Below are 22,294 nucleotides of genomic sequence, written 5' to 3'. Positions count from 1 at the left end.
AAGATGCGACGCGGAATCCTGGGGCTCCGCCCCCGCGTGGCCCCGCCCACCCCCCCACCCTTCCGCCCAGTACATCATCTTCAAGAAAAAGTACATTAGTCATGCATCAAATCAAATTCCATTGCGTCTTTTTTTCACTTTTCTTCCTTAAATTACATTTGAACACAGAACACATAGAATAATAAATAGTCTAATAAGACATGACTCCAAAAAACAAGAAACAGAACACGCCAGAGAACAGAAAGGTACCCCGCTCTCTCTCTCTCTCTTTCCTAAAGGACTCATTGAAATAAGAAATCTGTAAACGCCGCCGGTCCTTCCTCGCGCTCTCCTGGACTCTCTCGCTCACGCTCCCTCGGCCCTTCGCCTCTGACCGCCCCTGACATTCACCGCGTCTCCCACGGAACTCACCAAAGAAACGACATACCATCGTCTGCAAAATTATAATTTAACGGTATAAAGCTTCAAGTCACGTATTCCAAAAACTAGCTAAGGATTTTTTTTTTAATCACATAAACTATACATTAAATATCTTGAGGTATTTCAGAGAAAATTGTCAAAAGGCTCGAAGGAGCTGTGCTGGAAGTGTCATTCCCTGGGTGGAGAATGGTCTTTGGTGTGTGACAACCGGCTGGGTAATTGGGTCGAGCGGAGGGGGGACTGGGGGAGGGGGCCTGGCCAGGTTGGGGGGCGGGGGTTCAGGAGGGAAATGATGTGTGTGCCAAAGCGCAAGTGTGCACATGTCATAAGGTGTTTGAGAGGGACGTATCTGTGACCAGCGTCAGTGAAGCTTAAGGGATTGATCCCCAGAAGGGTCCCAGGTCAATTCCTAAGTGTCCAGCAGGGGACAGACCCAGGCCCTGGCCTCTCTGACCTTTGGGCCTTGAATGCAGGACCAGCAAGTGAGTTAACCTGCAGAGAAGCGGTGAACCCTGCTAGCAGCTGCTCTGGCCAGTGGGGTCCAGGTACCCCTAGTGGGTGGAGGGAGGAGCCGAGCCCACTCAGACCCCAGCGCCCAGCTCAGTGAGTGGCGTGTGCACAAGAGTGTGTATGTGTGTGTCTGAAGGGAGGAGTTAGTTGCCGAGCGGGAAACGGGGACTCTCAGGACTCTGCCCCAACACCCAAAGGTTCTAGAAGCATCACTCAGATCCGGTTGCTTGCTTGAAAAGCGGGGAGAACAGCGAGTCGATAAGGACGAGAGAACATCACACACGTCTTTGGTTCAAGAAAAAGGCACTCATCGACCTCGCCACCCTCTCCCTCTCCCTCTCTCCCTCCCTCTCTCTCTCTCATTCTCTTCTCTCTCTCTCTTTGTCTCTCTATCTCTCTCTGCTCTCTCTGGTGGGGGACGGGGGTGTGGGGGGCGCACCTGGAGAGCGGGGTCCCGAAGCAGACCCTCGCTCACACCTGCTACCTGGGTGAGGGAATCTTAGCATCCAGCACAAGTCCTCGGGGGGTGGGGGGGTGGGGGGAATCTTTGGTATCAGGCGTGATTTTTCCAATCACAGACATGAGCATTTGAGTGAGGTAGCATTTACCTGGGGAGGGGGAGGGGCATTTCACTAGAAGTGTCTCTTGCATTCTCAAAGGTGGGAGGGGGTGGCCACCTCCCTGGGAGGCGGCGGGGTCAGCCGGGTTTGGGTGCGGGAAGAGGCTCCTTCTAGCCTCCAGCTCTTGAACCCCCGGCTGGCGGGGAGCAGGCTCTTGGGATCCAGCTGCCGGCCAATCCTGGAGGTCACCTGGAGGAGGGGGGAGTGGGGAGGGGGCGTGCTTATCTTCATTTCTGACCCTTCCTTCCCCTTTGTCTTTTTTTTTTTTTTTTCTTTTGGCAAAAATCAGAGCAAGCAGATTCCACCTTGTTCATCCTCTTCTTTCTCTCTTTGGAGAAAAGGCAGGAGCACAGGTGCGCCCATGCAGGCTCAGCGCCGCAGCCCGAAGCGCTGGCAGGTGGGGCAAGTCCAGAGGATTCCGAGCCGAGGGTGGCGCCGCGACCCCAGCGCTCAGGAGCTCAGGTGCTCCCCTGCCTTCCCGGGGCCCGCTTCTCTGTGGAATCTGGGTGTTTTCTTCCGCTGTCTGGGGTTTGTCTCTCCCCGCATCATTCATCAAGGTGCGTAGCGGTAAAGTGCATCCCGGACAGAGGGATGCTGGGACAGAGGCCTCTGGAATTACCCGCTTGTTTGAGCTGCCGTCCCTTCCGGTCCGGGACTGGGTGGGGATGGGAGCTCACCGGTAGCCGCTGCAGGCAGGCCCCTCCCCAGACGTTAAGGCAGGCAATTCTTGGCACAAGGAGCCCTGGCCGTCGGGAGGGGCGGCTGGGTTCTTGGCTGTGGGGGCAGTTCTGCCAGCGGATCGGGGGTGGTCTTGGTGGGGGGAGGGGGCGGCGTGAGCATCCAGCTCCACGTGGGCTTTGGCGACTTCGGAAGAGCTGAGTTCTGGGGGAGGGTCCGTGGGGCACCGCTGGAGACGAAGCCTTCCTGCCTCCCTCCTGCGGGCGGGAGCTGGCGAAGGAGTGGCTATTCTTTAAATTCCTTTTTGAAATTACCCGGTTTCTGTTTCTAGTATGTGCTTCTTGACCCGCTTTCGGGACGACACGTGAGCCCTGGTTTTCCTCGAGGCCCCCTGGGCTTCCTGAATTGAAAGGGAGCCGGGGCGCTCCTTTCTGTCACCCCTTTCCCTCTCGGGGGGTGGAGGGCTTCCTTTGGCCTGAAGGGGATGGGGACGGAGGGAGGGGGGACCCTTTTTGTGCACTTGGGCTGGGGGTGTGCTGCGTCCCTTCCCTGGGTGTGGGGGCCCGGTCGGCAGCCCCTCCAGGTGCGCCCTGGGGCAGGTCTCCGGGCCGGCAGGGTGGGAGTCGGGGGTGGGGCGGAATGTGGGTTCGGGGGGCAGCGCCCGGCCATGGAGGCTGGGAGGGCGCGCAGTCGGGGCGCCTCAGGCCTTGGAGAAGGTGGCGGCAGCGCCGGCGGGGCCCCCGGGGGCAGCTCCGGGCTCCTCGGCCCAGCGGTTCATGCAGCGGCGCCGCGCGTTCATGAAGAAATTGCTGACAGTGTTGAGCTCCAGGCCGAGCTGCTGCGAGATGGTGACCTGCATCTCCTTAGACGGCCGCTTGTTCTCCTTGAAGATGGCGATGAGCGTGCGCCGCTGCAGGTCGGTGAACACCAGGCGCTGCTTTTTGGGCTGCAGCGCGCGCTCTTTCTGCTGCTCCTGCTCCTTGCGCTTGCAGGCTGCGGGCGAGCGCGGGCGGGCCGGCGGGCGAGAGGGACGCGGCGCCACCGCGCGGCCGGACGGGAGAAGACAGGCCACGTGTCCCGGAGCATCGAGACATCAGGAAACAGAAATGCGGGAAACGCGAGAGATGGAGAGACGACACGGGGACAGGGCCAAAAAGACAAGGAGACACAAAGAGCAGGAGGCAGCGAGAAGGCGGTAGGTCGATAGAGACCACCAGTAATGGAAGGAGAGGGGGGCAGACAGTCGTGGGCGGGGAACAGAGACAAAGGAGGCAGATGGGGGCGGGTAGGGGAGACAAAGAAGGGGACATAGTGTGAGCACACTTCCACAGGCACGGGTCGTCACGCCCTCCCACACCCTTTCTGCATTCTGAGCCCCTCCTAGCCTCATGTCCCCAAACTACCCCTCACCCCCCAAGAATCCTGACCTCAAGAGTACAACTAATGTTGGTGGCTTTCTGCCCTCCCTCCTGCAGCCCACACCTCGGGGATGTTGGGGGAAATGACCCGGAAACCCTACATGTGAGTTATTTGGCTCAGTGTAGACCTGAGTGAAAGAATTGGTTAATTAATACCTCTTTGTGGGGGGGTGGGCTCACAAACCCCAGGAACATCCCCCTGGAATGATGGGGCAACTAGGTTCTCGGAAGACAGGTGACAATCCATGTCTCCTTCCCTGTTGACCTGAGGCCTGATCAGCTTAGGGATCCAGAATCCAGCTAACATGGTCATCCACTTGGTCTGATTCTGATCTCTGAGCCCCTACTCTGGCCTCCCTCCACCAGCAGGCTGAGACCAAGGCTTGGCACCCCTCAGGTTCCCCAGGGAACTTCTGGAGGTGGGGAATTGCAAGACCAACCCTCCCTCTGCCAGAACCACCTGGCCCAGATGACACGGAAGGCATAGGAGGCCGCCCTATGGTCAGTGCTTGTGTGCTAAGTCACTTCAGTCATGTCCAACTCTTCTCAACACTATGGACTGTAGCCCTCCAGGTTCCTCTGTCCATGGGATTCTCCAGACAAGAATACTGGAGTGGGTTCCCATTTCCTTCTCCAGGGGAATCTTCCCAACCCAGGGATCGAACTCATGTTTGCCTGTATCTCCTGCATTGCAGGCAGATTCTTTACCACTGAGCCACTTGGGAAGCCCCCTGTGGTGGGTGGAAGCTTGCAAAGGAGAAGGGGCAGCATCTCAGAGTGGTGGAGCTAGGGTGGAGCCTATGGTCGTGCTCCCCCCTGCACCAGCTCCAAAGCGGGCCCCTCCCCTCAATGCTGTGGGGCCAGTGGATGGACAACATGATCTTCACCAGCCAAAGCTGGCTACCTCCACCTGGGGACTGGCGACATCAGCGAAAACTCCATCAGGGTTTCAATTCCTTGTCCACACACCAGTCAGGGACAGTGGGTGGTGGACACCCGCCCCATCCTGCCTTCCCACAAACCACTTGCCCCAGCGACTCTGTCACCCCCAGAGTGGCTGGTGGCACAGGCTGTACTAGCAGATCTCCACTGCCAGCCCTGGTAGCCTGCTGGGACCACATACCAAGCTGGTTTTTTTTGGTTCCGGAACAGTCTGAACCAGATGACATGCCAGATCAATGTCCACACACGTCCGTAAAAAATAAATGAATGTCCCCTGTGCTGTGGCTCATTTCTCAGTGATGACAGCTCCCCCTCTCGCCCCCAAGTCCCCCCCTCCATTTGAACTGATGCACCACTTCCTTTTCTGGCTTCTTCTGACCTGGAACACACAGTGCTTCTAATTGGCTGTTTCAGGTTTCATAATTAAATAAGACTGGCAGGCAGAGGTTACTAGACTTTTCAGAAAAAAGCCTCTAATGAAGGAGAGAGAGAGAAAGTGAGAAAAATGGGAGGAGGACTGGGGGCTGATGCTCTCAGAAGAAACAGATAAGATAGGTGCAATTAGAAGTCAGATTCTGGGAGGGGTAAGAGAAGAATACTGTATCCATGAAACAAGAACCGGATGCTGTTCAATAGAAAGGACCATGAAAGGGGCAGACAATGCTCTTAGAATTTAAGTATATTATAGCAGGAATAAAGTCAATGTAAGAATTGGGACATAGGAACTTTCCTGGCAGTCCAGTGGTTAGGACTCTGCTTTCACCACCAAGGGCCTGGGGTTCATTCCCTGGTTGGGGAACTAAGATTCCACAAGCCATGTGGCATGGCCAAAAAGTTAAAAAAAAAAAAAAAAAGAAGAAGAATTGGAACATAAAGCAAATATCCCTGGAAATACAAGTGGATGCAGAGATGAAAAATGAGGGAAAGATGATAACAAAGTTTGAGGATGAATGTGCAGGTTTGTCATCTGAGCAAGAGGCCATCCAAAACTAGAGGAAGGGAAGCCCAAACAAATTATATCAATATGATTAGAATAATATGTGTGTGTGTGTGTGTGTGTGTGTGTGCTCAGTCATGTCCAACTCGTTATGACCCCATGGACTGTAGGCCACCAGGCTCCTCTGTCCATGGGATTCTCCACATCTCTTGTGTCTCCTGCATTGGCAGGCAGATTCTTTACCACTGCACCACCTGAGAAGCAGTTGGAGGACATGAGAATTCAGTTTAAAACAGCTTATGAAATGCTCAGCTCAATAAATTAAAAAAGACTCCCTGAGGCTCACCCTTGTGAAATGTCAGGGACCCAGGGTGAAAAGAAGATAAATGCTCCCAGAGAGGAAAGCCACATGCCATTTGGAGAACCAAGAATCAGAGTGGCTTTAGGCTTCTCAAAAGCTATGAGCCAGTGGAACAATGCCTTCAAAATTCTGAGCAAAATCTATATTCAGCTAGAATTGTGTGCCCAGCCAAACTCAAGCATGAAGGCAGACTAAAGATATAGCCAGACATTCAAGGTCTCCAAAAGTTGACTTTTGTGCACCCTTTTCTCAGAAAGCTATTAGAGGGCATGTTTCATCAACATGAGGAAGTAAATCAAAAAAGGAAGATGTGGGATTCAGGAAATGTGATTCAATCTAGAAGAAAAGAGGTATCCCATATGAAGAAGGGAGACCCTGAAAGACAGCAGGACAAAGGCACCAGGGACAAGAGGTCAGCCCAAGATCAGAGCCGGTGCACCAACAGAAGTAGAAAGGGGAGATGTCCTAACAGGTGTTAGTTTTGCGTTTTGTTGGAGGATGTGGGAGAGTTTGTGATAGGCAACCATAAATTCCTGGAAGAACAAACAGCTGTACAAGAAAGGAGACAGAAATCCTAGTACTGTATGAGGTAAAACCTAGGAGATGAACCATGTACCAGACAGCATTTTGTATACAAAGTGGGGAGAGGGAACATTTATTCATGTTTTATCTGCATAAAGAAACTTTGATGGGAGAGAGAGGTTCAGGAGGGAGGGGACATATGCATACCTATGGCTGATTCGTGTTGCTGTATGGCAGAAACCAATGCAACATTGTAAAGCAATTAAAAATAAGTATTAATTTTAAAAGAAAGAAACGTGGAAAGGAAGCACCAGGAACCACCTTGACCTCTCATCTCCTTGGAACTGGCCAGCTTGTGAAGCTCACAAGAGGAGGCCACATCCCCATTCTTTTAAGGAAAAGCTGGATCTCGGGCAGCAACATCAGGGAAGAGTCAAAACTCAGCCCAGGCCTTTACATTCTTGCCACCTGTTGTGACCTCCAATTCATTCATTCACTCATGCTTTCATTCACTCACTTAGAATTGTTCTCACAAACTCAACATGCATTTATAGGAAGGGCAGAGATACAAACATTTCAGAAAGCCTGCAAGAGCTTTACACGTCCAGGGCCTTCCATGTGCTGTTTTTTTTTCATCCTTGAGATAATTCCATAAGGCAAGGAGATTCTTTCCTACTCAGAGAAGGTAGGCCACTTGCCCAAAGTCACCCAGCAAGTCCTGGCAGGGACAGGACAGGAGCCAGGGTTGACTGGCAGATGGAAGGGAGGTAAGATGTGGGTCGCCTCTTCCTCACCCACCTCCTTCTTGTCCAATCCAGAGCCGTGTGGGGGCTTCAGAGGCGGAGGCTGGGGGAGGGGCCAGCCACAGCAGAGTCGTGAAAAAACTTCGCGTTTTGTCGATCACAGCAAAAAGAGGCTCCGCTCTCCCCCCGCTTCCCGGGCGTTCAATCTAATTACAGCTCCTCACAGCCCGGATCGATCTGGGCTCCAGTCGGAGCTGTTTACCGCGAGCAGCTTTTGTCACCGCTTCATCCCCCACAGCCCCCAGCGGCGCCGGCCTGGAGGCCCCTGGCCCCGCGGGGGTGTCAGTGCGGTAGGGGAGGCGGCCCAGAGCGGCTTCCTCCGCCCACCAGTATCCCTTCCAGCCCTCAGGATCACCCTAGTCCAGCCCCCAAATCGCTGCTGTCCCTGGAGGCAGCCCCAGGAGGAGGAGAGGACAGGGAATGGGCCCCTTTCACAGAAGTGAAAACAGAGGCTGTGAGAGGACTGACCAGGAAGTAGCCTGGGGAAGAGGGGCCGCTGGGAGCAGCCTGGGGTCTCCCCACCCACGGCCCCCAGACACTGCCCTGCCAGTTCTAGGCCCACCTCTCCCGCAATGATCTCCCCTGGGGACCACCACTGTGGTGTGCCTAGGAAGCCTCCTCCAGCATCCCCTCCACCGTCCCCTGCTCCCCCTGCGGCTCGTCCACCTCCATTTCTTCCTCCCCCATCAGGGTCGCTTATCTGCCCTCCATCACCTCTGCTTCTGTCACCTCCACCATCACCATCTCCTCCACCTGCATCGCTTCCACCTCCGCTGCCTCTTCTGCCCTCCTCTCCACCACCATGGTGTCCACCTACCAGCATCGCCTCCATTACTTCCACCTTCACCACCTCTACCAGCATCACCTCCTCCTCCACCATCACCACCACCTATGCCAGCACCACCTCCATCCACAGTCTACCTCATCACCCCATCAACACCACCTCTGCTCTCATCATTTCCTTCACCTGCACTCTTAACACCATCCATTTTATCCCCTCCAAAACTGTCTCCTCCAATACCCTCACTTGTACCATCAAACCCCATCATAGGGCTCACCTTGTATGTGACTAGTACAGGGAGTACATAGCCCAGTCCCCTTACCAGGGCTTCCCAGCTTGTGGTGGGGGGACAGGGAGGGGCCCACACCACTAACCATGGTTGCCATGACAGCACAGGAGGAGCCAGCTGGGCTGGCTTGTGGGATTTTGGGGGGGTTGTCTCTCAGGGACCCTGGGAGTCAGTTCCTTTACAAGGCCTGCTTCAGTCTCAACTGCAAAACTGGGACCCTCTGCCTCCTTCAAACATTTTTCAGTGTGCCGTCAGCTATCCACCCCCTCCTCATCTCATTCAGCCCCTTACCCCCACTGTCTCTCTGTTCTTATGTCCTCCTGCTGCCCCGACTCAGCTCACAGCTTCGCAGCCACACTGGTTTCACCCCGGGCACAGACCAAACTCAGGCCTTTGCAAATAGCTGCCACCTCTGCCTGCATCGCTCTTCCCCACGTTTCTTCATAGCTCCCTCGTCTCCTTCTAGTCTTCACTCAAAGCTCTGATCTCATCTGTGAGGTCCATCCTGAACCCCCTCTCCAATTTAATTCTTCAAACTCTCTCCCTGCTCAGCTTTTTTCTTCCTTTTCCCCTGACAGTATTTACCATTCTCTCAGGGAATGAAGGTTCTGGCTCCAACTTTCTCTCCTGTCCGCCCTCCATGACCTCAGGGACGGAGAATCTGATACTCGGAGCCAGATTCCATGATCTTAGAGCATCCAGGGTCTCCATCTAATTGCTGTCAGTCATTTTGGAATTAGGGATGAGGAGGGTCTGGGGCTGGCTCCTGGGAGTCCCGGAGGAGATCCAAGGGGATACAAAAGAGGCCCCTTTCCAAATTAGCCTGCTCCTATGGGGTCGCAAAGAGTCGGACACGACTGAGCGACTGATCTGATTTGATGTGAGGGCACCCCTCAAGGGCTGCTGCTGCTGCTAAGTCACTTCAGTAGTGTCCGATTCTGTGCGACCCCATAGATGGCAACCCACGAGGCTCCCCCGTCCCTGGGATTCTCCAGGCAAGAACACTGGAGTGGGTTGCCATTTCCTTCTCCAACCCTCAAGGGCTAAGGGTGGGCTTTTCTATCAGTCCGGCCCGAGTTTCCCGTTGTGACCGGCAGGAGGCAGTGGTCTCCTGCCCCAGCACAGGGCGGGGCTCCGGGAAGCAGGGTCAGCCAGGCTGGGCCGCATCCCTGCGGCAATGGCAAAGGGAGGTGAGTGGGGGTCACCCTCAAGTTCCCTTTCATTTCAGACCCTCTGAGGCTTACTCCCACAGCACCTCTGTCCCTCCTGCCTCCTGCCGTTCTAGGAAGTTGCTCACCTCCAGGAGCCAAGGGGGCAGTCAGACCAGCCACCACGTGGGTTACTGCCTGGTGCCTGCCTCTGAGCCTGTTTCCTCACATGGAAAATGGTCTTAGTCATGAGCCCTGCCTTGCCAGGCTCTGCGAACGGGTTTAGCCAGAAAAGTCCTGAATAGGGTGATGGCACTGAGCTGAGGCTCTCAGCGCCCATCTGGGGCTGCAGGGCAGGGGCTAGGTTCCAGCCCCCACTTGCAGTGCAGCTGTGAAGTGCCTCCCCGCCTCAGGACATGCCTCAAGCCTCAGCACCTTCCCAGGAATCTTCCTGGAGAGGGAAGGGATGGAGAGGCCAAGGTTCGGAGCAGGGCGGCCTCAGCCAAAGAACTCCTACACATCCCTCAAGGCCCAGACTCAGTGGCCCTTGCCCCAGGAAAGTCTTCTCCTTACCCTCAGCAGAGCCCCACTTCCCTCCCCTGGGAGCCCTCTGATGTCCAGCACAGAGTGGATCCACAGGAGGCTGTGGGCCGACTGTGTCTGTCCGCTGACTGACGCCCCTCCCCACTGTGGGTGGTGGGGGAATAGCCCATACTGGAAGACCCTGCACAGGGAGACCTGGTGGCCACTGCCCTGGAGGGCCAGGTAAGGCAGTGGGACCCCAGGAGCACCCTGTCTGCAGTCTGCCAGGGAGAAGCTGGGGCCCTGGATTCAGTCACCCCCTCAGTGGATGGGGAGAACCAGGCCCCCACTGGGTGGAGCTGGGGTTGCACCTGTTAGCTTCCGTCTGACCCACCGCTGCTGCCTTCCCCCTCCTTCTCCCCAGACAACCCCTCTCCTTCTCTCCTCCCTTCCTTCCCCTTCTCCCGCCAGTCTCCCCCTCCCCTTCAGGTTCCTCAGCATCTTCATCCCTCATCCTCTCCCTCCTCCTTCTATTTCCTCCTCCTGAGGCCTGCTGTGGTCCACCAGGGTGACCTGGAGAATGAGTGGCCCCGCTATGCCTGTCCAGGGCCATCCCTAGCCCAGCCAGCTGACCACATGGGCTGTCTGTCCCTGTCTGTTGGATGTGCCTGTGTGAGGACACACAGGGCCCGGCCAGGTGGACAGAGGTGTGAGAGGGAGGTGGTGTGTGCAGTGCACTTTGCTGCACTGGGAGGGTGTCCATGCAGAGCAGACCACAAGTGTGAGTGACAGCAAGTGACCTATGATGGTAGGCAGAGCCGTGAGTGTGACAGGTGGATGGGAGGGACAGTGCGGGAAGGCTCAGAGGATGAGGCTGGTCAGTGGGCAGTACAGGAACACCCAGCCAGACCTCAGCGTGACCTTGGCTTGCAGCTGGCCTGGAGGGTGTAGTGGACACAGCATGGACATCAGATGGAGGGTGCTGTGTGAAGAGTCAAGGGCATAATGTGACTTCTGGGTGTGACAGCCAGTATGGGTGGCCCTGAGCCCATGGGGTCTGAGTGTACAGAATGCAGGATGGGCCACCCAGACCTAGGGCAGTTCTTGTCTGCTCTTGTCCTGGGACTGCTAGCTGCCCCCACCCCCCACCACCACCCTGTCCTTCCTGGTCAGCAGGCTCCAGGGGCCAAGTGGCCCTTCGCATACACTCTGTGGTTTACAACCCTGGTCCTGATGTCCCCATCCGTCCATGGAAGTGGGGGTCCCACCGTACAGCAGTCCAAATGCAGGCCAGGGTGGGCCTGCAGCCATCACTCCTCCCTTCACTAGCTCTTTCTCCACACACTTATCAAGCGCCTACTGTGTGTGCTGTTTGGATAGTTTTGCTGGGGAAAGCAGTGAGTAAGATGGATGCAGCCCCTGCCTGACGCGATCTGATGTGATGGCACGCTAGCCAAACAATCAGAGATACAGGGAGACCCATGGCTGCCCCGATGTGCAGCGGGGGTGAAGGCGGGTGTGGGTGGGCTATTTGTAGGGGAAGACCTGAGGCTGCCTGGGTCGGAACAGATCTGGGCATGGAGGGTAAAATAGGAGGCCGAGCTTGACATCTGGGGACAACGGGGGAGAGGCATAGTGAAGCCCAGGGAGACGAGGCAGGAGCCAGGGTCGCACTAGAAGGGTGACACCCCCCAAGAAAGGCTGGGTTTGACAGGAGACAACAACAGCCAGACGGTGGCCCCCAAAATCAGCGACCTAGGAGTGTTGTCTCAGTCCTTCTGTGTGGCACTCTGTGCTGTGTTCAAGGTCCCCAAAGAGTTGCTCTTGTCGGCCCCCTGCCCCCCTGACCTCATAAGCCTGTACCCCACAGTGTCCATCCACCTGGGTACAGGTTTGGGTATGGGAGCAGAAGCTGGATTCGCTGTCCCCTCCTTCCAGCCACCTTCTGAGCTCAGCTCAGCTTCTTGGAGCAGACAATTCAATACGGAGCCAGGTCCCCGGCTGGGATGATGACTGGTTTCCTTGGCGACACATCTCACCCCGGCCACCAGCTGCCCAGCCCCAGATGTGGGGCACATTGATACACCCACCTGATGGCTTGTCCCCACTGGGCTGTCTGCCTTGAGCATTCCCCGCTGGCCTCCTCTGGCCAGAGACAGTGAGTGACTTGCCCAAGGTCACACAGTGAGCCACTAGGAGGGGAGCTGAGCACATTCATACCTCCATCCTCTTTATCCATACCCTGCATCCCTGCGGGCCCCAGTAAGAGGTTCTCATGGATGCGGGGGGCGGAGTCATCTCCAGGGAAACGGAGGACCCTCTGGAAGCCTCAGGAGCCCCCTCTGCCTCTGCTGCCTCCCTGATCTCCACACCCGCTCCTTGCGTCCTCTCCTCCCCTGCCCGCCAGGTCTACACCTCCCATCTCCCAGCATCTGAACCACCTTGGCTGTCGCCCAGCCTCCCTCCATCCCTCCCTCGATCCCTCCCCCTTCTCCTTCCCCTGATGGGATTTTAATGGCCGCATTTTCAAATTAGTTCTGAGCCTTTCAAAGACTTATCAGAGAAATGAGCATTTCCACTGGACTCTGGGCTACCCCTGGTGTGTGTGGGGGAGGGGGGCTCCATCTGGTGGTTTCAGTGTCTGTGATGGGGGACGCTGGGGGTGTCCAGGGGCAACTCTCATGCCTCGAACCCCCTCCCCATTCAGGCACTGTGGAGGGGAGGGGTTGGCGGGGGGGGGGGGGGGCGGCAAACCGCATCAGTGCGCACACAGAGCTTTTATTTAAAAAAAAAACAAAAAAAAACTGTTAACAGTCACAGCGGCCAGCAGTTGGAAATGGATTTGAAAAAGATGACAGGAAAGGAACCGGTGATAAGAAAAAGCGTAGAGAGGCCAGCGCACAAAAGGGAGGGGTGGGGGGAAGCGCAGAAAAGGGAGGGGTAGGGGAAGCCAGCATCTCAGTGATTGGCAAACTCAGCCACAAGTAAAGTCACAAGCGAAATGGTGGCGGTGCACGTGCGCGCTGCTGCCTGGGGCTGACCGCAAACCATCTGAAACCGCCCAGGTGTCCACCGGGCGGGGAGGTGGTTGAAGAAAGGAGGGAACGGCCAAAGAGAATATTACGCAGCTGGCAAAAGGGCCTCCGAGGCGCTGTCTTTCCTGATGTGGATGTTCCGTGTCAGGAAGCAAAAGCACAGGAGAACTGCGGGGGGCGTGGGGGTGGGTGGTCTTTTGGTGGCATTTTTTTAAAAGAGGAAAAGAAAAGAACGTGCATTAGGGGTGCTGGATTAAGTGTCACCTCTCTTTAGAAGGAGAAATAGAAACTGGGATTTATAGAAAGGAGGACTTGGCGAATGTGTCCGCTGTTTGAAAAAAAAAAAAATACAATGTTTTTTAAAAGAACAGGCTGGGGAAGCAGAAGGCAGGCAGAGGGAGCGAGCAGGGTCTTTGTCGAGGTTCCCCAACGCACTGGAGCTTTTTTCTTTATCCGCTTTGTGCTCCAGCCGGCTGCGGATTCTAGTCTCCATTTGGGGAAACGGAAGTGCTCAGGGGACACGCCTTGTCCACGGTCACGGACCCGAGCTGCCGCCGGCCCGTGCCTCCCTCTCTGGGAGCGCCCCGTGTCCCCCGGCGCTGAACCGTTTGCATTCCAGGCGCAGCGACCCGACGTTCCGAGCGAGCGCACAGCCGAGCGCGCCAAGTCCGACGCCGCTCTGCGGCCGGGAGGGAGGGGAACCCAGACACGGCTACCCCTGGGTGAGATGTGATTTCCCCCCGAGTGGTGGGATGCGAGCGCCGCCGGTGACCCTGCTGGGACGCCGCGGGTGTGAAGTGCCAGTGTTCCAGTCTCCTTACACTGGGCCGCGCGCGTCCACCTCCCGCCGAGCTGTGGAAGGCAGGTGCACGCTAGATCCTTTCAGGTTTGGGAGATGCCACGTCCGCCGCGGACAGAACGGCGGAACGCGGAGGCCGGGGTTTTGCCCGCGGCGGCTTGGCCGGCACTGCGGGGCGGCGGCGGCCTGGGGCAGTGGGAACCAAGGCACTGACTTCCTCCCCAGGGCACGCTCGGTTTCGTAGAGAAGCATGAACCCTGCTGTATCCGTACCAGGCCCCCAATTGCCCACCCCGCCACCGCTCGCCGGCGCGACCTTCTCCCAACCCCCCAGCACTAGGGAGTAGGGTCGGACAGCAACTGCCTGGAAGCGGGTGTGCAGAAGTGGTCAAGCGGCCCAGCTGGGTGCCATGAATAATTCCTGGCCGCTCGCAGCGGTTTCGGGAGAGAGAAGGGGGTTCTTCCCCACACCCCCAGCGCCCGGTGCTGCCTCCGATCGCCAGACCCGACTTGAGCCGGAGACTGCGCTCTCTTGTCCTAGTGTGGGCGCCTACTTGTGTCCCGTGAGGACCTACCCTCACATCCCCGTTCCTTTGCATCTCTGCTTAAGTTCCCCATGCGCCTCTACACTGCGTCCCGGGCACGTCTACACTTCCGTCCTTTCTCTCCGGCGGCCCACGCCAGTCATGGACGCCCTACTGGTCCGTTTCCTTCTGCCAATCTGTGGCTTGGTGCGTGTGACTCTTTAGGTCTAAGCCCCTCGCCCACTCCCACATCAGTCCATAAAGCAAGACAGGAGGCAGGAGGGACCCTGCCCCAACCTCATCTTGACCCCACCCACATCCTGGCCCCATCCGCATACCGGCCCCACTCATATCTACACCTATTTGGCCGAGGGGAAACTGAGGCCGCAGGTGCCCCAGGACACCCCAAGGTCAGATGGGTCTCCCAGGCTGGTCCTGGCTCCAGACCAGCTTTTCTCCTCCCCTAGGAGCACAGCCTTCCTTATTGATCAAGGGCCATATTTAATTAAAAACTTGATTCAAACCAGCCTAAGCTGCCCTGGTTAAGCCGAGCTCGCTGCTACACACAAAGACTCCAGCCATAGGGGCCGGCCTCCATCCTTACAGCAGTTTTGGTTTCCCGCCTCCCAGCCTTTTGTCCTTGGTGTTTCCACCCGCACTGAGGCAGAATAGAAAGTTGCCTCCACTTCTGGGATCTGGAGAGCGACCAGGCATGGTATTAAGAAGAGGAATGGTGAGCCCCCTCCAGCTGCGGAGAGGACTCCAGGGAAGGGGGTGGAGCCTGGAGACCAGCGTGGAGAAGGAGGCGGCCAGAGGTGGGTTGCTCCGACTAGAGTGGTGATGATTGATAGGGGGCGTCGGGGTGTCGGAGGAGGCTAGGGAAAATGGCCCTGTCTTGGTGAGCCCGAAGGCAATGGCACCCCACTCCAGTACTCTTGCCTGGAAAATCCCATGGACGGAGGAGCCTGGTAGGCTGCAGTCCATGGGGTCGCTAAGAGTCGGACACGACTGAACGACTTCACTTTCACTTTTCTCTTTCATACATTGGAAAGGGAAATGGCGGCCCACTCCAGTATTCTTGCCTGGAGAATCCCAGCGACGGCGGAGCCTGGTGGGCTGCCTTCTATGGGGTCGCACAGAGTCGGGCACGACTGAAGCAACTTAGCATAGCATAGCATAGGATTTTCAGCTAAGGAGACTCGGAATAAAGAAGCCAAAGCCCAGCTCCAGGACCTCTGTGTGCTTCTCTGTGACGTGGGGGTGACCATCCAGTCTCTCAGGCAGGAAGTTCTCCGACCTGGGGTCCAGGGAGGCTGGACATTCAGTGACCCAAATTCCCCCTGAGGGCTGGCAGCCAGGAGAAGCAGAAGCAGGTGGCTCTGTGTTCAGCAGGAGGACACTGGGACTCGACCTCCACTCCCCCTCTACCCCCCCCCCACCCCCTCGAGGGTCTCTGGTGGTCCCTGGCGGGGCTCCCATGGGCACAGGAGTCTGTCCAACTCTGTGTCAGGAGGAAAGTGCAGGCCTTCCCTCCTGGCCCAAGCGTCACCCAAGTGTTTGTAAGCTGGACCTGGATGTAACCTGGAGAGGCTTCCTCTTAGTCCTGGCCTCAGTCCACTGAGCTCTCCTCCCAGCCTTTGTCTCTGCTGGGCCCTGAGTGGGATAGGAGCCTGAGCCACTCAAGCCCCACTTACTGCCAGCTCCACATCTCCCCGCTTGTGCAGCTTCGGCAAGAGCGTCCCTTTCAGCCCTGGCTTGGTGGTCTGTAAAGTGGGCTCATTATCTGAACTGGCTTAACAGTCCCTCATTCCTAGGGGAGGGGGAGGGCTCTGAGCACCCCAGACAGCCCCCTCCACATCTGACAGCCAGAATCACGGAACCTGGGCAGGGAGCTGGCACCACCCCACTTGGGGCTTGTGTTCTATAAGGGGGCTTGTGTTCTGTGGGGGCCCCTGGCATTGTACCCAGACCCACAAGGCTCTGGTACCCACAGCCCCAGACAGTCTCCCCCTACTCCCTGTTTCTCGGGGCGGGGTCTGCAGTGTCCCCTCTGGGTCCCAGACCCCCTTCCAGCTCCCCTGCCCACTCTCTGTGGGTTCCACGAAGCACAGACTGCCGGTGGTGACCCGGGTCTTCCCTACAGACTAGGAGGTGTGGTGTGAGCAGGTGAGAGTGAGTAAGCAATGTGGCCTCAGGGTGCAGGTTCTGTGAATGTGTCCTTAGGGGTTCTGGTGGGGAATGAGTTGATAAGAAAAACCTCAACAAACACCTCGGAGGTGGCACTTGATTCTGTCCATTTCTCTGATGAAGAAACTGAGACTCAGACCCTTGCCCAGGATGAGTTAGTGATAGAACCCAGGTGAGGCCAGTTATCCAAGTTCTCAGCTAGGATGTCTTTCCTAAAGGATCTGTAAGAGGTATGGGCCCTTGTGGTTGGTTCAAGGTTAAGTTTTACAGAAGGTACATTGGCCTTTGGGGGGTGGGGTGGGCAGATCATTTATGGGGTTTGGGTAGTAGTCCTACCAGAGTAGACCTCTCAGTTGAGTCTCTTCAGCCTAGGAAAGCCCCCACCCCACCTGCCCGCCAGCTTTTCAACACCTGATGTTGGATACAGAATGGGTGGGGGACAGGCCTGTCCTAGTCTGGGGGGAGGGGCAGTTGATGTGTCTTTTCCCCTTCCACCACCGTCCCCCCCGGACTCCCAGCCGCTGGTCACTGCCCTCACTGTGCCCACCAGCTTCAGCTCCAGAAATGGCTCCCTCCCTGCCTCAGTTTCCCCCACCAGCGGTCTCCCTCATCCTTCAGGGATTCTAGGTTCAGGGCTCACTAGTGAGCCAGGAGGAGAGGACCCTTCCTTCAATCGCCACCATCTGATATTTTATATATATTCTCTGATCAGTTACAAAAAATACTTTTCCTCCGGAGTTGCAATTTAAACAATATTTGAAGACGGGCGAAGTTATCGACCAGGCGGCGGTGATGAATTAGAGCCGGTAATTCGAATTCATCGACCACCCCGCCCCCGCAGAGAAGTCCATCAGCCCCTCCCCCAGCCCCTCTTCCGTAATTACCGTTTGAGACGGGGTCTTCCAAGGGAGGGCTTCGAAGAGGTGGCGGCTGGGAAGCTGCGGGGCTCTAAGGACCCTGAGGGTGGAGCAGGGTGAGACCCCACCAGGACAGTGGGGTTGGGGCCTTGCAGGATGGGCCGTCCCCAGAATCTCAGAATTCAGACCCAGAGCCTGTCTACCCCAGTGCACACATTTTACAGATGGATAAACTGAGTCGCAAAGAACAGACAGGTCTGGGAGCAACGGAGTGGGGAACCCTGAGGTCTACCTGGCCAGATTTCTTGGGTGCTTCAAAAGAAAGAAATCCCCCTTAAGTCCTCAACCCCAGAGGACTGCCGGCTCCACGTCCCCCTGCTTGTGCAGCTTCCGCAAGTGCGTCCCTTTCAGCCCTGGCTCGGTGGTCTGTAAAGTGGGTTCATTATCTGAACTGGCTTAAACAGTCCCTCATTCCTGAGGAAGGAGAGAGGTGGAGGAGCTGGGAGCCGTCAGGTTCCAGACGAGTGACCCCAGCTGAGGAGCTGCCGTTGGGAGCCGTCACCTCCCGTTTCCAGTCTCCTTTTCTGCCTCTTTGTCTCTTTTTGTCTTTCTCACTTTGTTTTTGCCACTGTCTCTCCCTACCTATCTCTGTGTCTTTCTGCCTGTCTCTGCGTGTGTCTTTCTTCGTCCTTACCGCCTCCTGGTCCAGGGCGGTGGGGAGGCCACCCCAACGGGACGCCCACAGCAGCTGGGCCAAGAAGCGAGGCCGGAGACAGAGGCCCGCAAGCGCGCGGAGGCGGGACCGGGGCGCGGAGCTGCCGGCCGGTCCGGGGATGGCGGGCGGCTTTCGCTGGGCTCAGGATGGGGACTGGGGAGGAGGAAGGGCGGTGAGTGCGGCCTGCCGGGGTCGGACTGTGCGGGTCGGCGGCCTGGAGGCGCCTCAGGCTGCGCGTGCGGGGCGGCGCGTGGGGGAGAGATGAGCCAGGCCACCTCCCCCTAACCGCTGCGATTTGCCGCCACTTAACCGCTTTTCATTTGCGCAGCGACCGGAACTAAAGGCCTCTCAGCCGGTCGGCTCCTAATTACCCCACGGCCCAGCCACCTCTAACATTCTAAGCCCAGCCCCGCTCTCTGGACGCGGTCCTGAGCGCGCCCAAGGTGCAGCAGGTGCCCAGGGCCCGGTGCGCGGACCAGGCGGGCGGCAAGATCACAGAGTGGGCAGGGGCCTGGGGAAGCAACGGAAACAGGCCAGGTGTCGCGGTTTAGTGTCCCCTGGACCTGAGCATATGCCAGGCCCTGCCCTCAGGCCCTGCATTTCCCCTAGGGGCCCCCAGACGGTCGCTATTCTGAGTCCCAGTCCAAATGGGGAAACCGAGGCTCAAAGAGGCGAGGAGGCTCTCTACCGCCACAGAAGTCAGGGAGGCCCGGCCGGGATGCAAGCGCGGGCCGCCCGCCCTCCCCTGCCGGTTGGCGCTGCTCTCCCACAGCAGCACCCCCACGGGGATTTCTCCCCTGAAGTCTGCTATTCTAAGACGCCCTCATCAACCTCTTGGATGGCCCCGAAATGTGCCATTCGAATGCCACAAATGGGTTCTGTTTCTTACATGATGTGACAGTGGAATTAAAAAAAAAAAAAGGAAACTGGTGTGTGTCCTTTGGGTACACATGTGTCAGACACAATGTCCCCGAAATACATGCCCTGGGGAGGAGGCCAAAGGTGGCCAGAATGGCGGTAAGTCAGACCTCACCAGTGACCCCATTCGACAAGGGCCTCTTAGTATCTGTGGTGTCAGAACTCTGCCTTTGGCCTGCTCCCTAATGTCACCTGCATCACGCACACACAGCAGGCCATGACTGTGCATTGGTGTGCTTGAGTGTCTCCTGTGAACACACCTGTGCCACTGCATGTGTCACGAGGGGCGTGGGGCAGGACAGAGTGGATCCTGTCCTCAAACAAGACCGTCCAGGTTCCTGATGCCATTTCTAACATTTCATGGCAACCTTCCCACGCACTTGGTCACCTGCCACATGAAAGGAGGATTTATTCCCCAATGTGGAGGATGAAGGAAGCCTATCGGAGGCTCAATCACCCTGTTCTGCAGAGGGGAAACTGAGGCACACGTGTAGGTGCAGGGGCCCCAGGTTGTCCAGGTGGCCTGGGGGAGGGGAGCAAATAACACGGACCCCTCTCCATCCCCCACTGGCAACCCAGTCTTCACAGCAGAAGGCTGCAGACACAGCCAAATCCCTCCCATCCTCCCCGCTCCAGGGGCGGCTGGTTGAGCCCTAGCCCGCTCCATCCAGCCCCTCTCGCCCCTGTGCTCAGAAGCGATCGATCAGGTGCCTGGGGCTGCTATTGTCCCCATGGCTGGGGTGGCTGCAGCCCCTCCCCAGAATGGCCAGGAAAAGACCCTCCCCACCCAAGCCAGGCCACCACTGCGAGAATGGGGGCTCTCCTGCACTCCCCCTACTCAGCAGAAGGGGTCCTGGGCGGCGGCTGGCTGGGGGCAGGTGTGGACCCTGCTGTTGTCAGCTGGGAGGGAGAAGAGGGTCAATGAGCATCAGTGGGAGTAAGATGAGGAAGCAGAGAGAGGTAGAGAGGGAGCAGGACAGAGAGGACGAGGAAGAATAAGACAGGGAGGAAAATGTGGATCAAGCAAAGAAATAGATACCAGTTTGCCCCGACAGAGAGAGTAGAAATGAGAGAAACACAAAATGGAAAAGAGAGGCGGGTTCGGTGCGCGCACTCGAGCCAGGAGCAACCGCGCGGGGAGGGCGGCCGGCCGGCTGGGGTGTGAAGGCCTCCGGGCCGCGGGTCCCCCGGGCCGCCCCTCCCCCGCCCGTTCTCGAGTGACCTTTGCCAGCGGCCGGAGGGGGGAGGGGGCTATCGATGGGCTGCGGAGGCGCCCCGGCTCCCTACACTCTGCCCCCGGAGCGGGAGGAGCAGTGAGGGGCCGTTCGGGGGGAGGGGGGTGGCACTCCGAGCTGAGAGCGGCGGCACGTCTGGATCACACCCCCCAACCCCGCCACACACACACACACACACACACACACATCACACACAATGAGCGACCCTGCTGGCAACTTGCGGATCCTCCAGCAGTCTGAAGGGACCCAGGGATCCTACTCCCAGTTCCTGGAGGGACTGAGCGCGAGTGTAGACTCCCGTAGGGGAGGGAAGGCGGCACAGTCCTTTCCCTCCTTTTGGTGACGGTACAGACGGGCAGGGGCGAAGATCGCGCTCTCACCTCCTGCAAGGGGGTCCCTAGCGGGCGGCGGAGTGCCAGGCCAAATGGGGAGGGGGCCGGGACTCTCCGCCGACGCACTGCCTGGTGCTAGGGAGCCCCCCGGAGCAGGACCCCTAGGGTCGGGCGGTGCGCGCTGAGCTCCTACCTGCCAGGCGCAGCGCCGACATGCGCTGGAACTCGGGCTCCTGCAGCCACTTCCACATCCTGCGGAAGGTCTCACGGCCCGATTTGAGCTTGCTCCAGGGCTTGGGGTTGCGCAGCAGGTCGGAGAGCGTGCCCTGCGAGCGGCACAGGATGCGCTGCGCGAAGATGGCCTGCGGGATGCTGTAGCGCTTCAGCTCCGCCGTGATGCGCTGCGCCACCTCCTTGGTGTTGATCTCCTCCGCCGCCGCGCCCGCCCCGGGGCCACCGCCGCCCGCGGCCGGGCCGCCGCCGCCCGCGTGAGACCCGTGCGCTCCAGCCGCCGCCAGCCCGCCCAGCGGCGCCAGCAGCCCCGCGGTGCTCCCGCCACCCGCGCCGCCGCCGCTGCCGCCGCCTCCGGACAGCCCGCGGGCCAGCGCGTCCTCCGCGCGACCCAGCAGCGCGGCGTGCGGCTCGAAGGCGGCGGGCGGCAGCAGCTTGTCCCCGGCCAGGTGGCCCGGTGCGCCGTAGGCGGCCAGCGGCGGGGGTGGCGGCGGCGGCGGGGGCTGCGGGGCGCCGTGCAGCGCGGGCGGCAGCGCATTGGGCAGCGGCGACAGCGGCGACCCCATGGCGGGCAGCTCCTTGCCGTAGGGCCCGTAGAGGTGGCCCACGGAGGCGAGCGCCGCGCGCTCGTCGCGCATGAGGGTGAAGCTGCCGCTCACGCTGGCCGCCAGGCGCTGCGGCGGGGGCGGCGGGGGCGGCGCGGGGGCCGGGTGCGGGTGCGAATGAGGGTGGCCGCCGTGTGCCCCGGCTACGGCCGCGGCCGCCGCATGCTGGTGGAACTTGTCCGCCACGGCTGCGAGCGGGGGCAGGTGCTGCAGCGGCGTGAGCGTCGTGTAGGTGCCGCCCAGGCCCGGCGCCTCGCAGGCCATGCCCATGGCCGGGTGCAGGGGGCCGGCCAGCTCCCCGCGGAAGTCAGCGCCGCCACCCGCGCCGCTCGAGCCGCTCGCGCCCCCGGCGCCCCCGCCGCCGCCGCCGCCGCCGCCGTCCAGCAGGCTCGCCATGCCGGCCACTAGGCCGGGGCGCCCGGGCGCCACCAGGCCGCGGTGCTGCGCCGCTGCCGAGCGCGCGTGGCTCGGGCTTAGCAGCTCGCCCGCCTGCGCGTGGGCCACGCCGTGCAGGCCCCCCAGGCTCTCCAGGCTCAGCTCCATTCTCGGCCGCCGCGCGCGGACTCCTCGCCGGCTCGGCCGCCCGCCCGCCGCGCGCGCTCTTCGGCGCCGGCCCGGCGCGCTCAAGGCCGCCGCATGGCCCCCGCCCGCTCCCCGGTGGCTGCGCGCGAGGCTGCCCGGCTGCGCGGCGTACGGCCCGGCCCGGCTGCGAGCGCGGCCACCAGGATGTGGCGGGGGAGCGGCCGCTGGCGCCCGGGCCCGGGTCTGACGTCAGCGCCCCCGCCCACCGGCTCCCCTAGCCGCCGCCTCCCGCCGACTAGCTCTCCGCCCGCCCTGGCCCCCTGGAGCGCCACGCTGGCCGGAGTGGGCTAGACTCCGGGCTTCTGCCAGACACCCTGCCACTGC

General features: G+C 59.0%; 1 protein-coding gene across 1 annotated transcript; it reads right to left on the bottom strand.

Annotated features, from left to right (window-relative positions):
* Positions 1-2,845: 2,845 nt before the first annotated feature.
* Positions 2,846-21,931, bottom strand: ONECUT3 (one cut homeobox 3). Its single transcript, XM_061423442.1, has 2 exons — positions 20,746-21,931; positions 2,846-3,221 (listed from the first exon to the last, which is right to left on the bottom strand). Exons 1-2 carry the CDS (start codon positions 21,929-21,931, stop codon positions 2,929-2,931), a joined length of 1,479 nt encoding a protein of 492 aa, XP_061279426.1. The 3' UTR covers positions 2,846-2,928.
* Between the last annotated feature and the right edge of the window lie 363 nt (positions 21,932-22,294).

The sequence above is a fragment of the Bos javanicus genome, chromosome 7 (genome assembly GCF_032452875.1).
Source record: "Bos javanicus breed banteng chromosome 7, ARS-OSU_banteng_1.0, whole genome shotgun sequence".
Classification (NCBI taxonomy): Eukaryota; Metazoa; Chordata; class Mammalia; order Artiodactyla; family Bovidae; genus Bos; species Bos javanicus.
This window is presented reverse-complemented; position numbering and strand designations above follow the sequence as displayed.

Coding starts and splice junctions, on each gene's coding strand:
- ONECUT3 (XM_061423442.1), bottom strand. CDS start 21,931: ATGGAGCTGAGCCTGGAGAGCCTGGGGGGCCTGCACGGCGTGGCCCAC. Junction 3,222..20,745: donor GTCGGCGCTGCGCCTGGCAG/GTAGGAGCTCAG, acceptor GCTCGCCCGCAG/CCTGCAAGCGCAAGGAGCAG.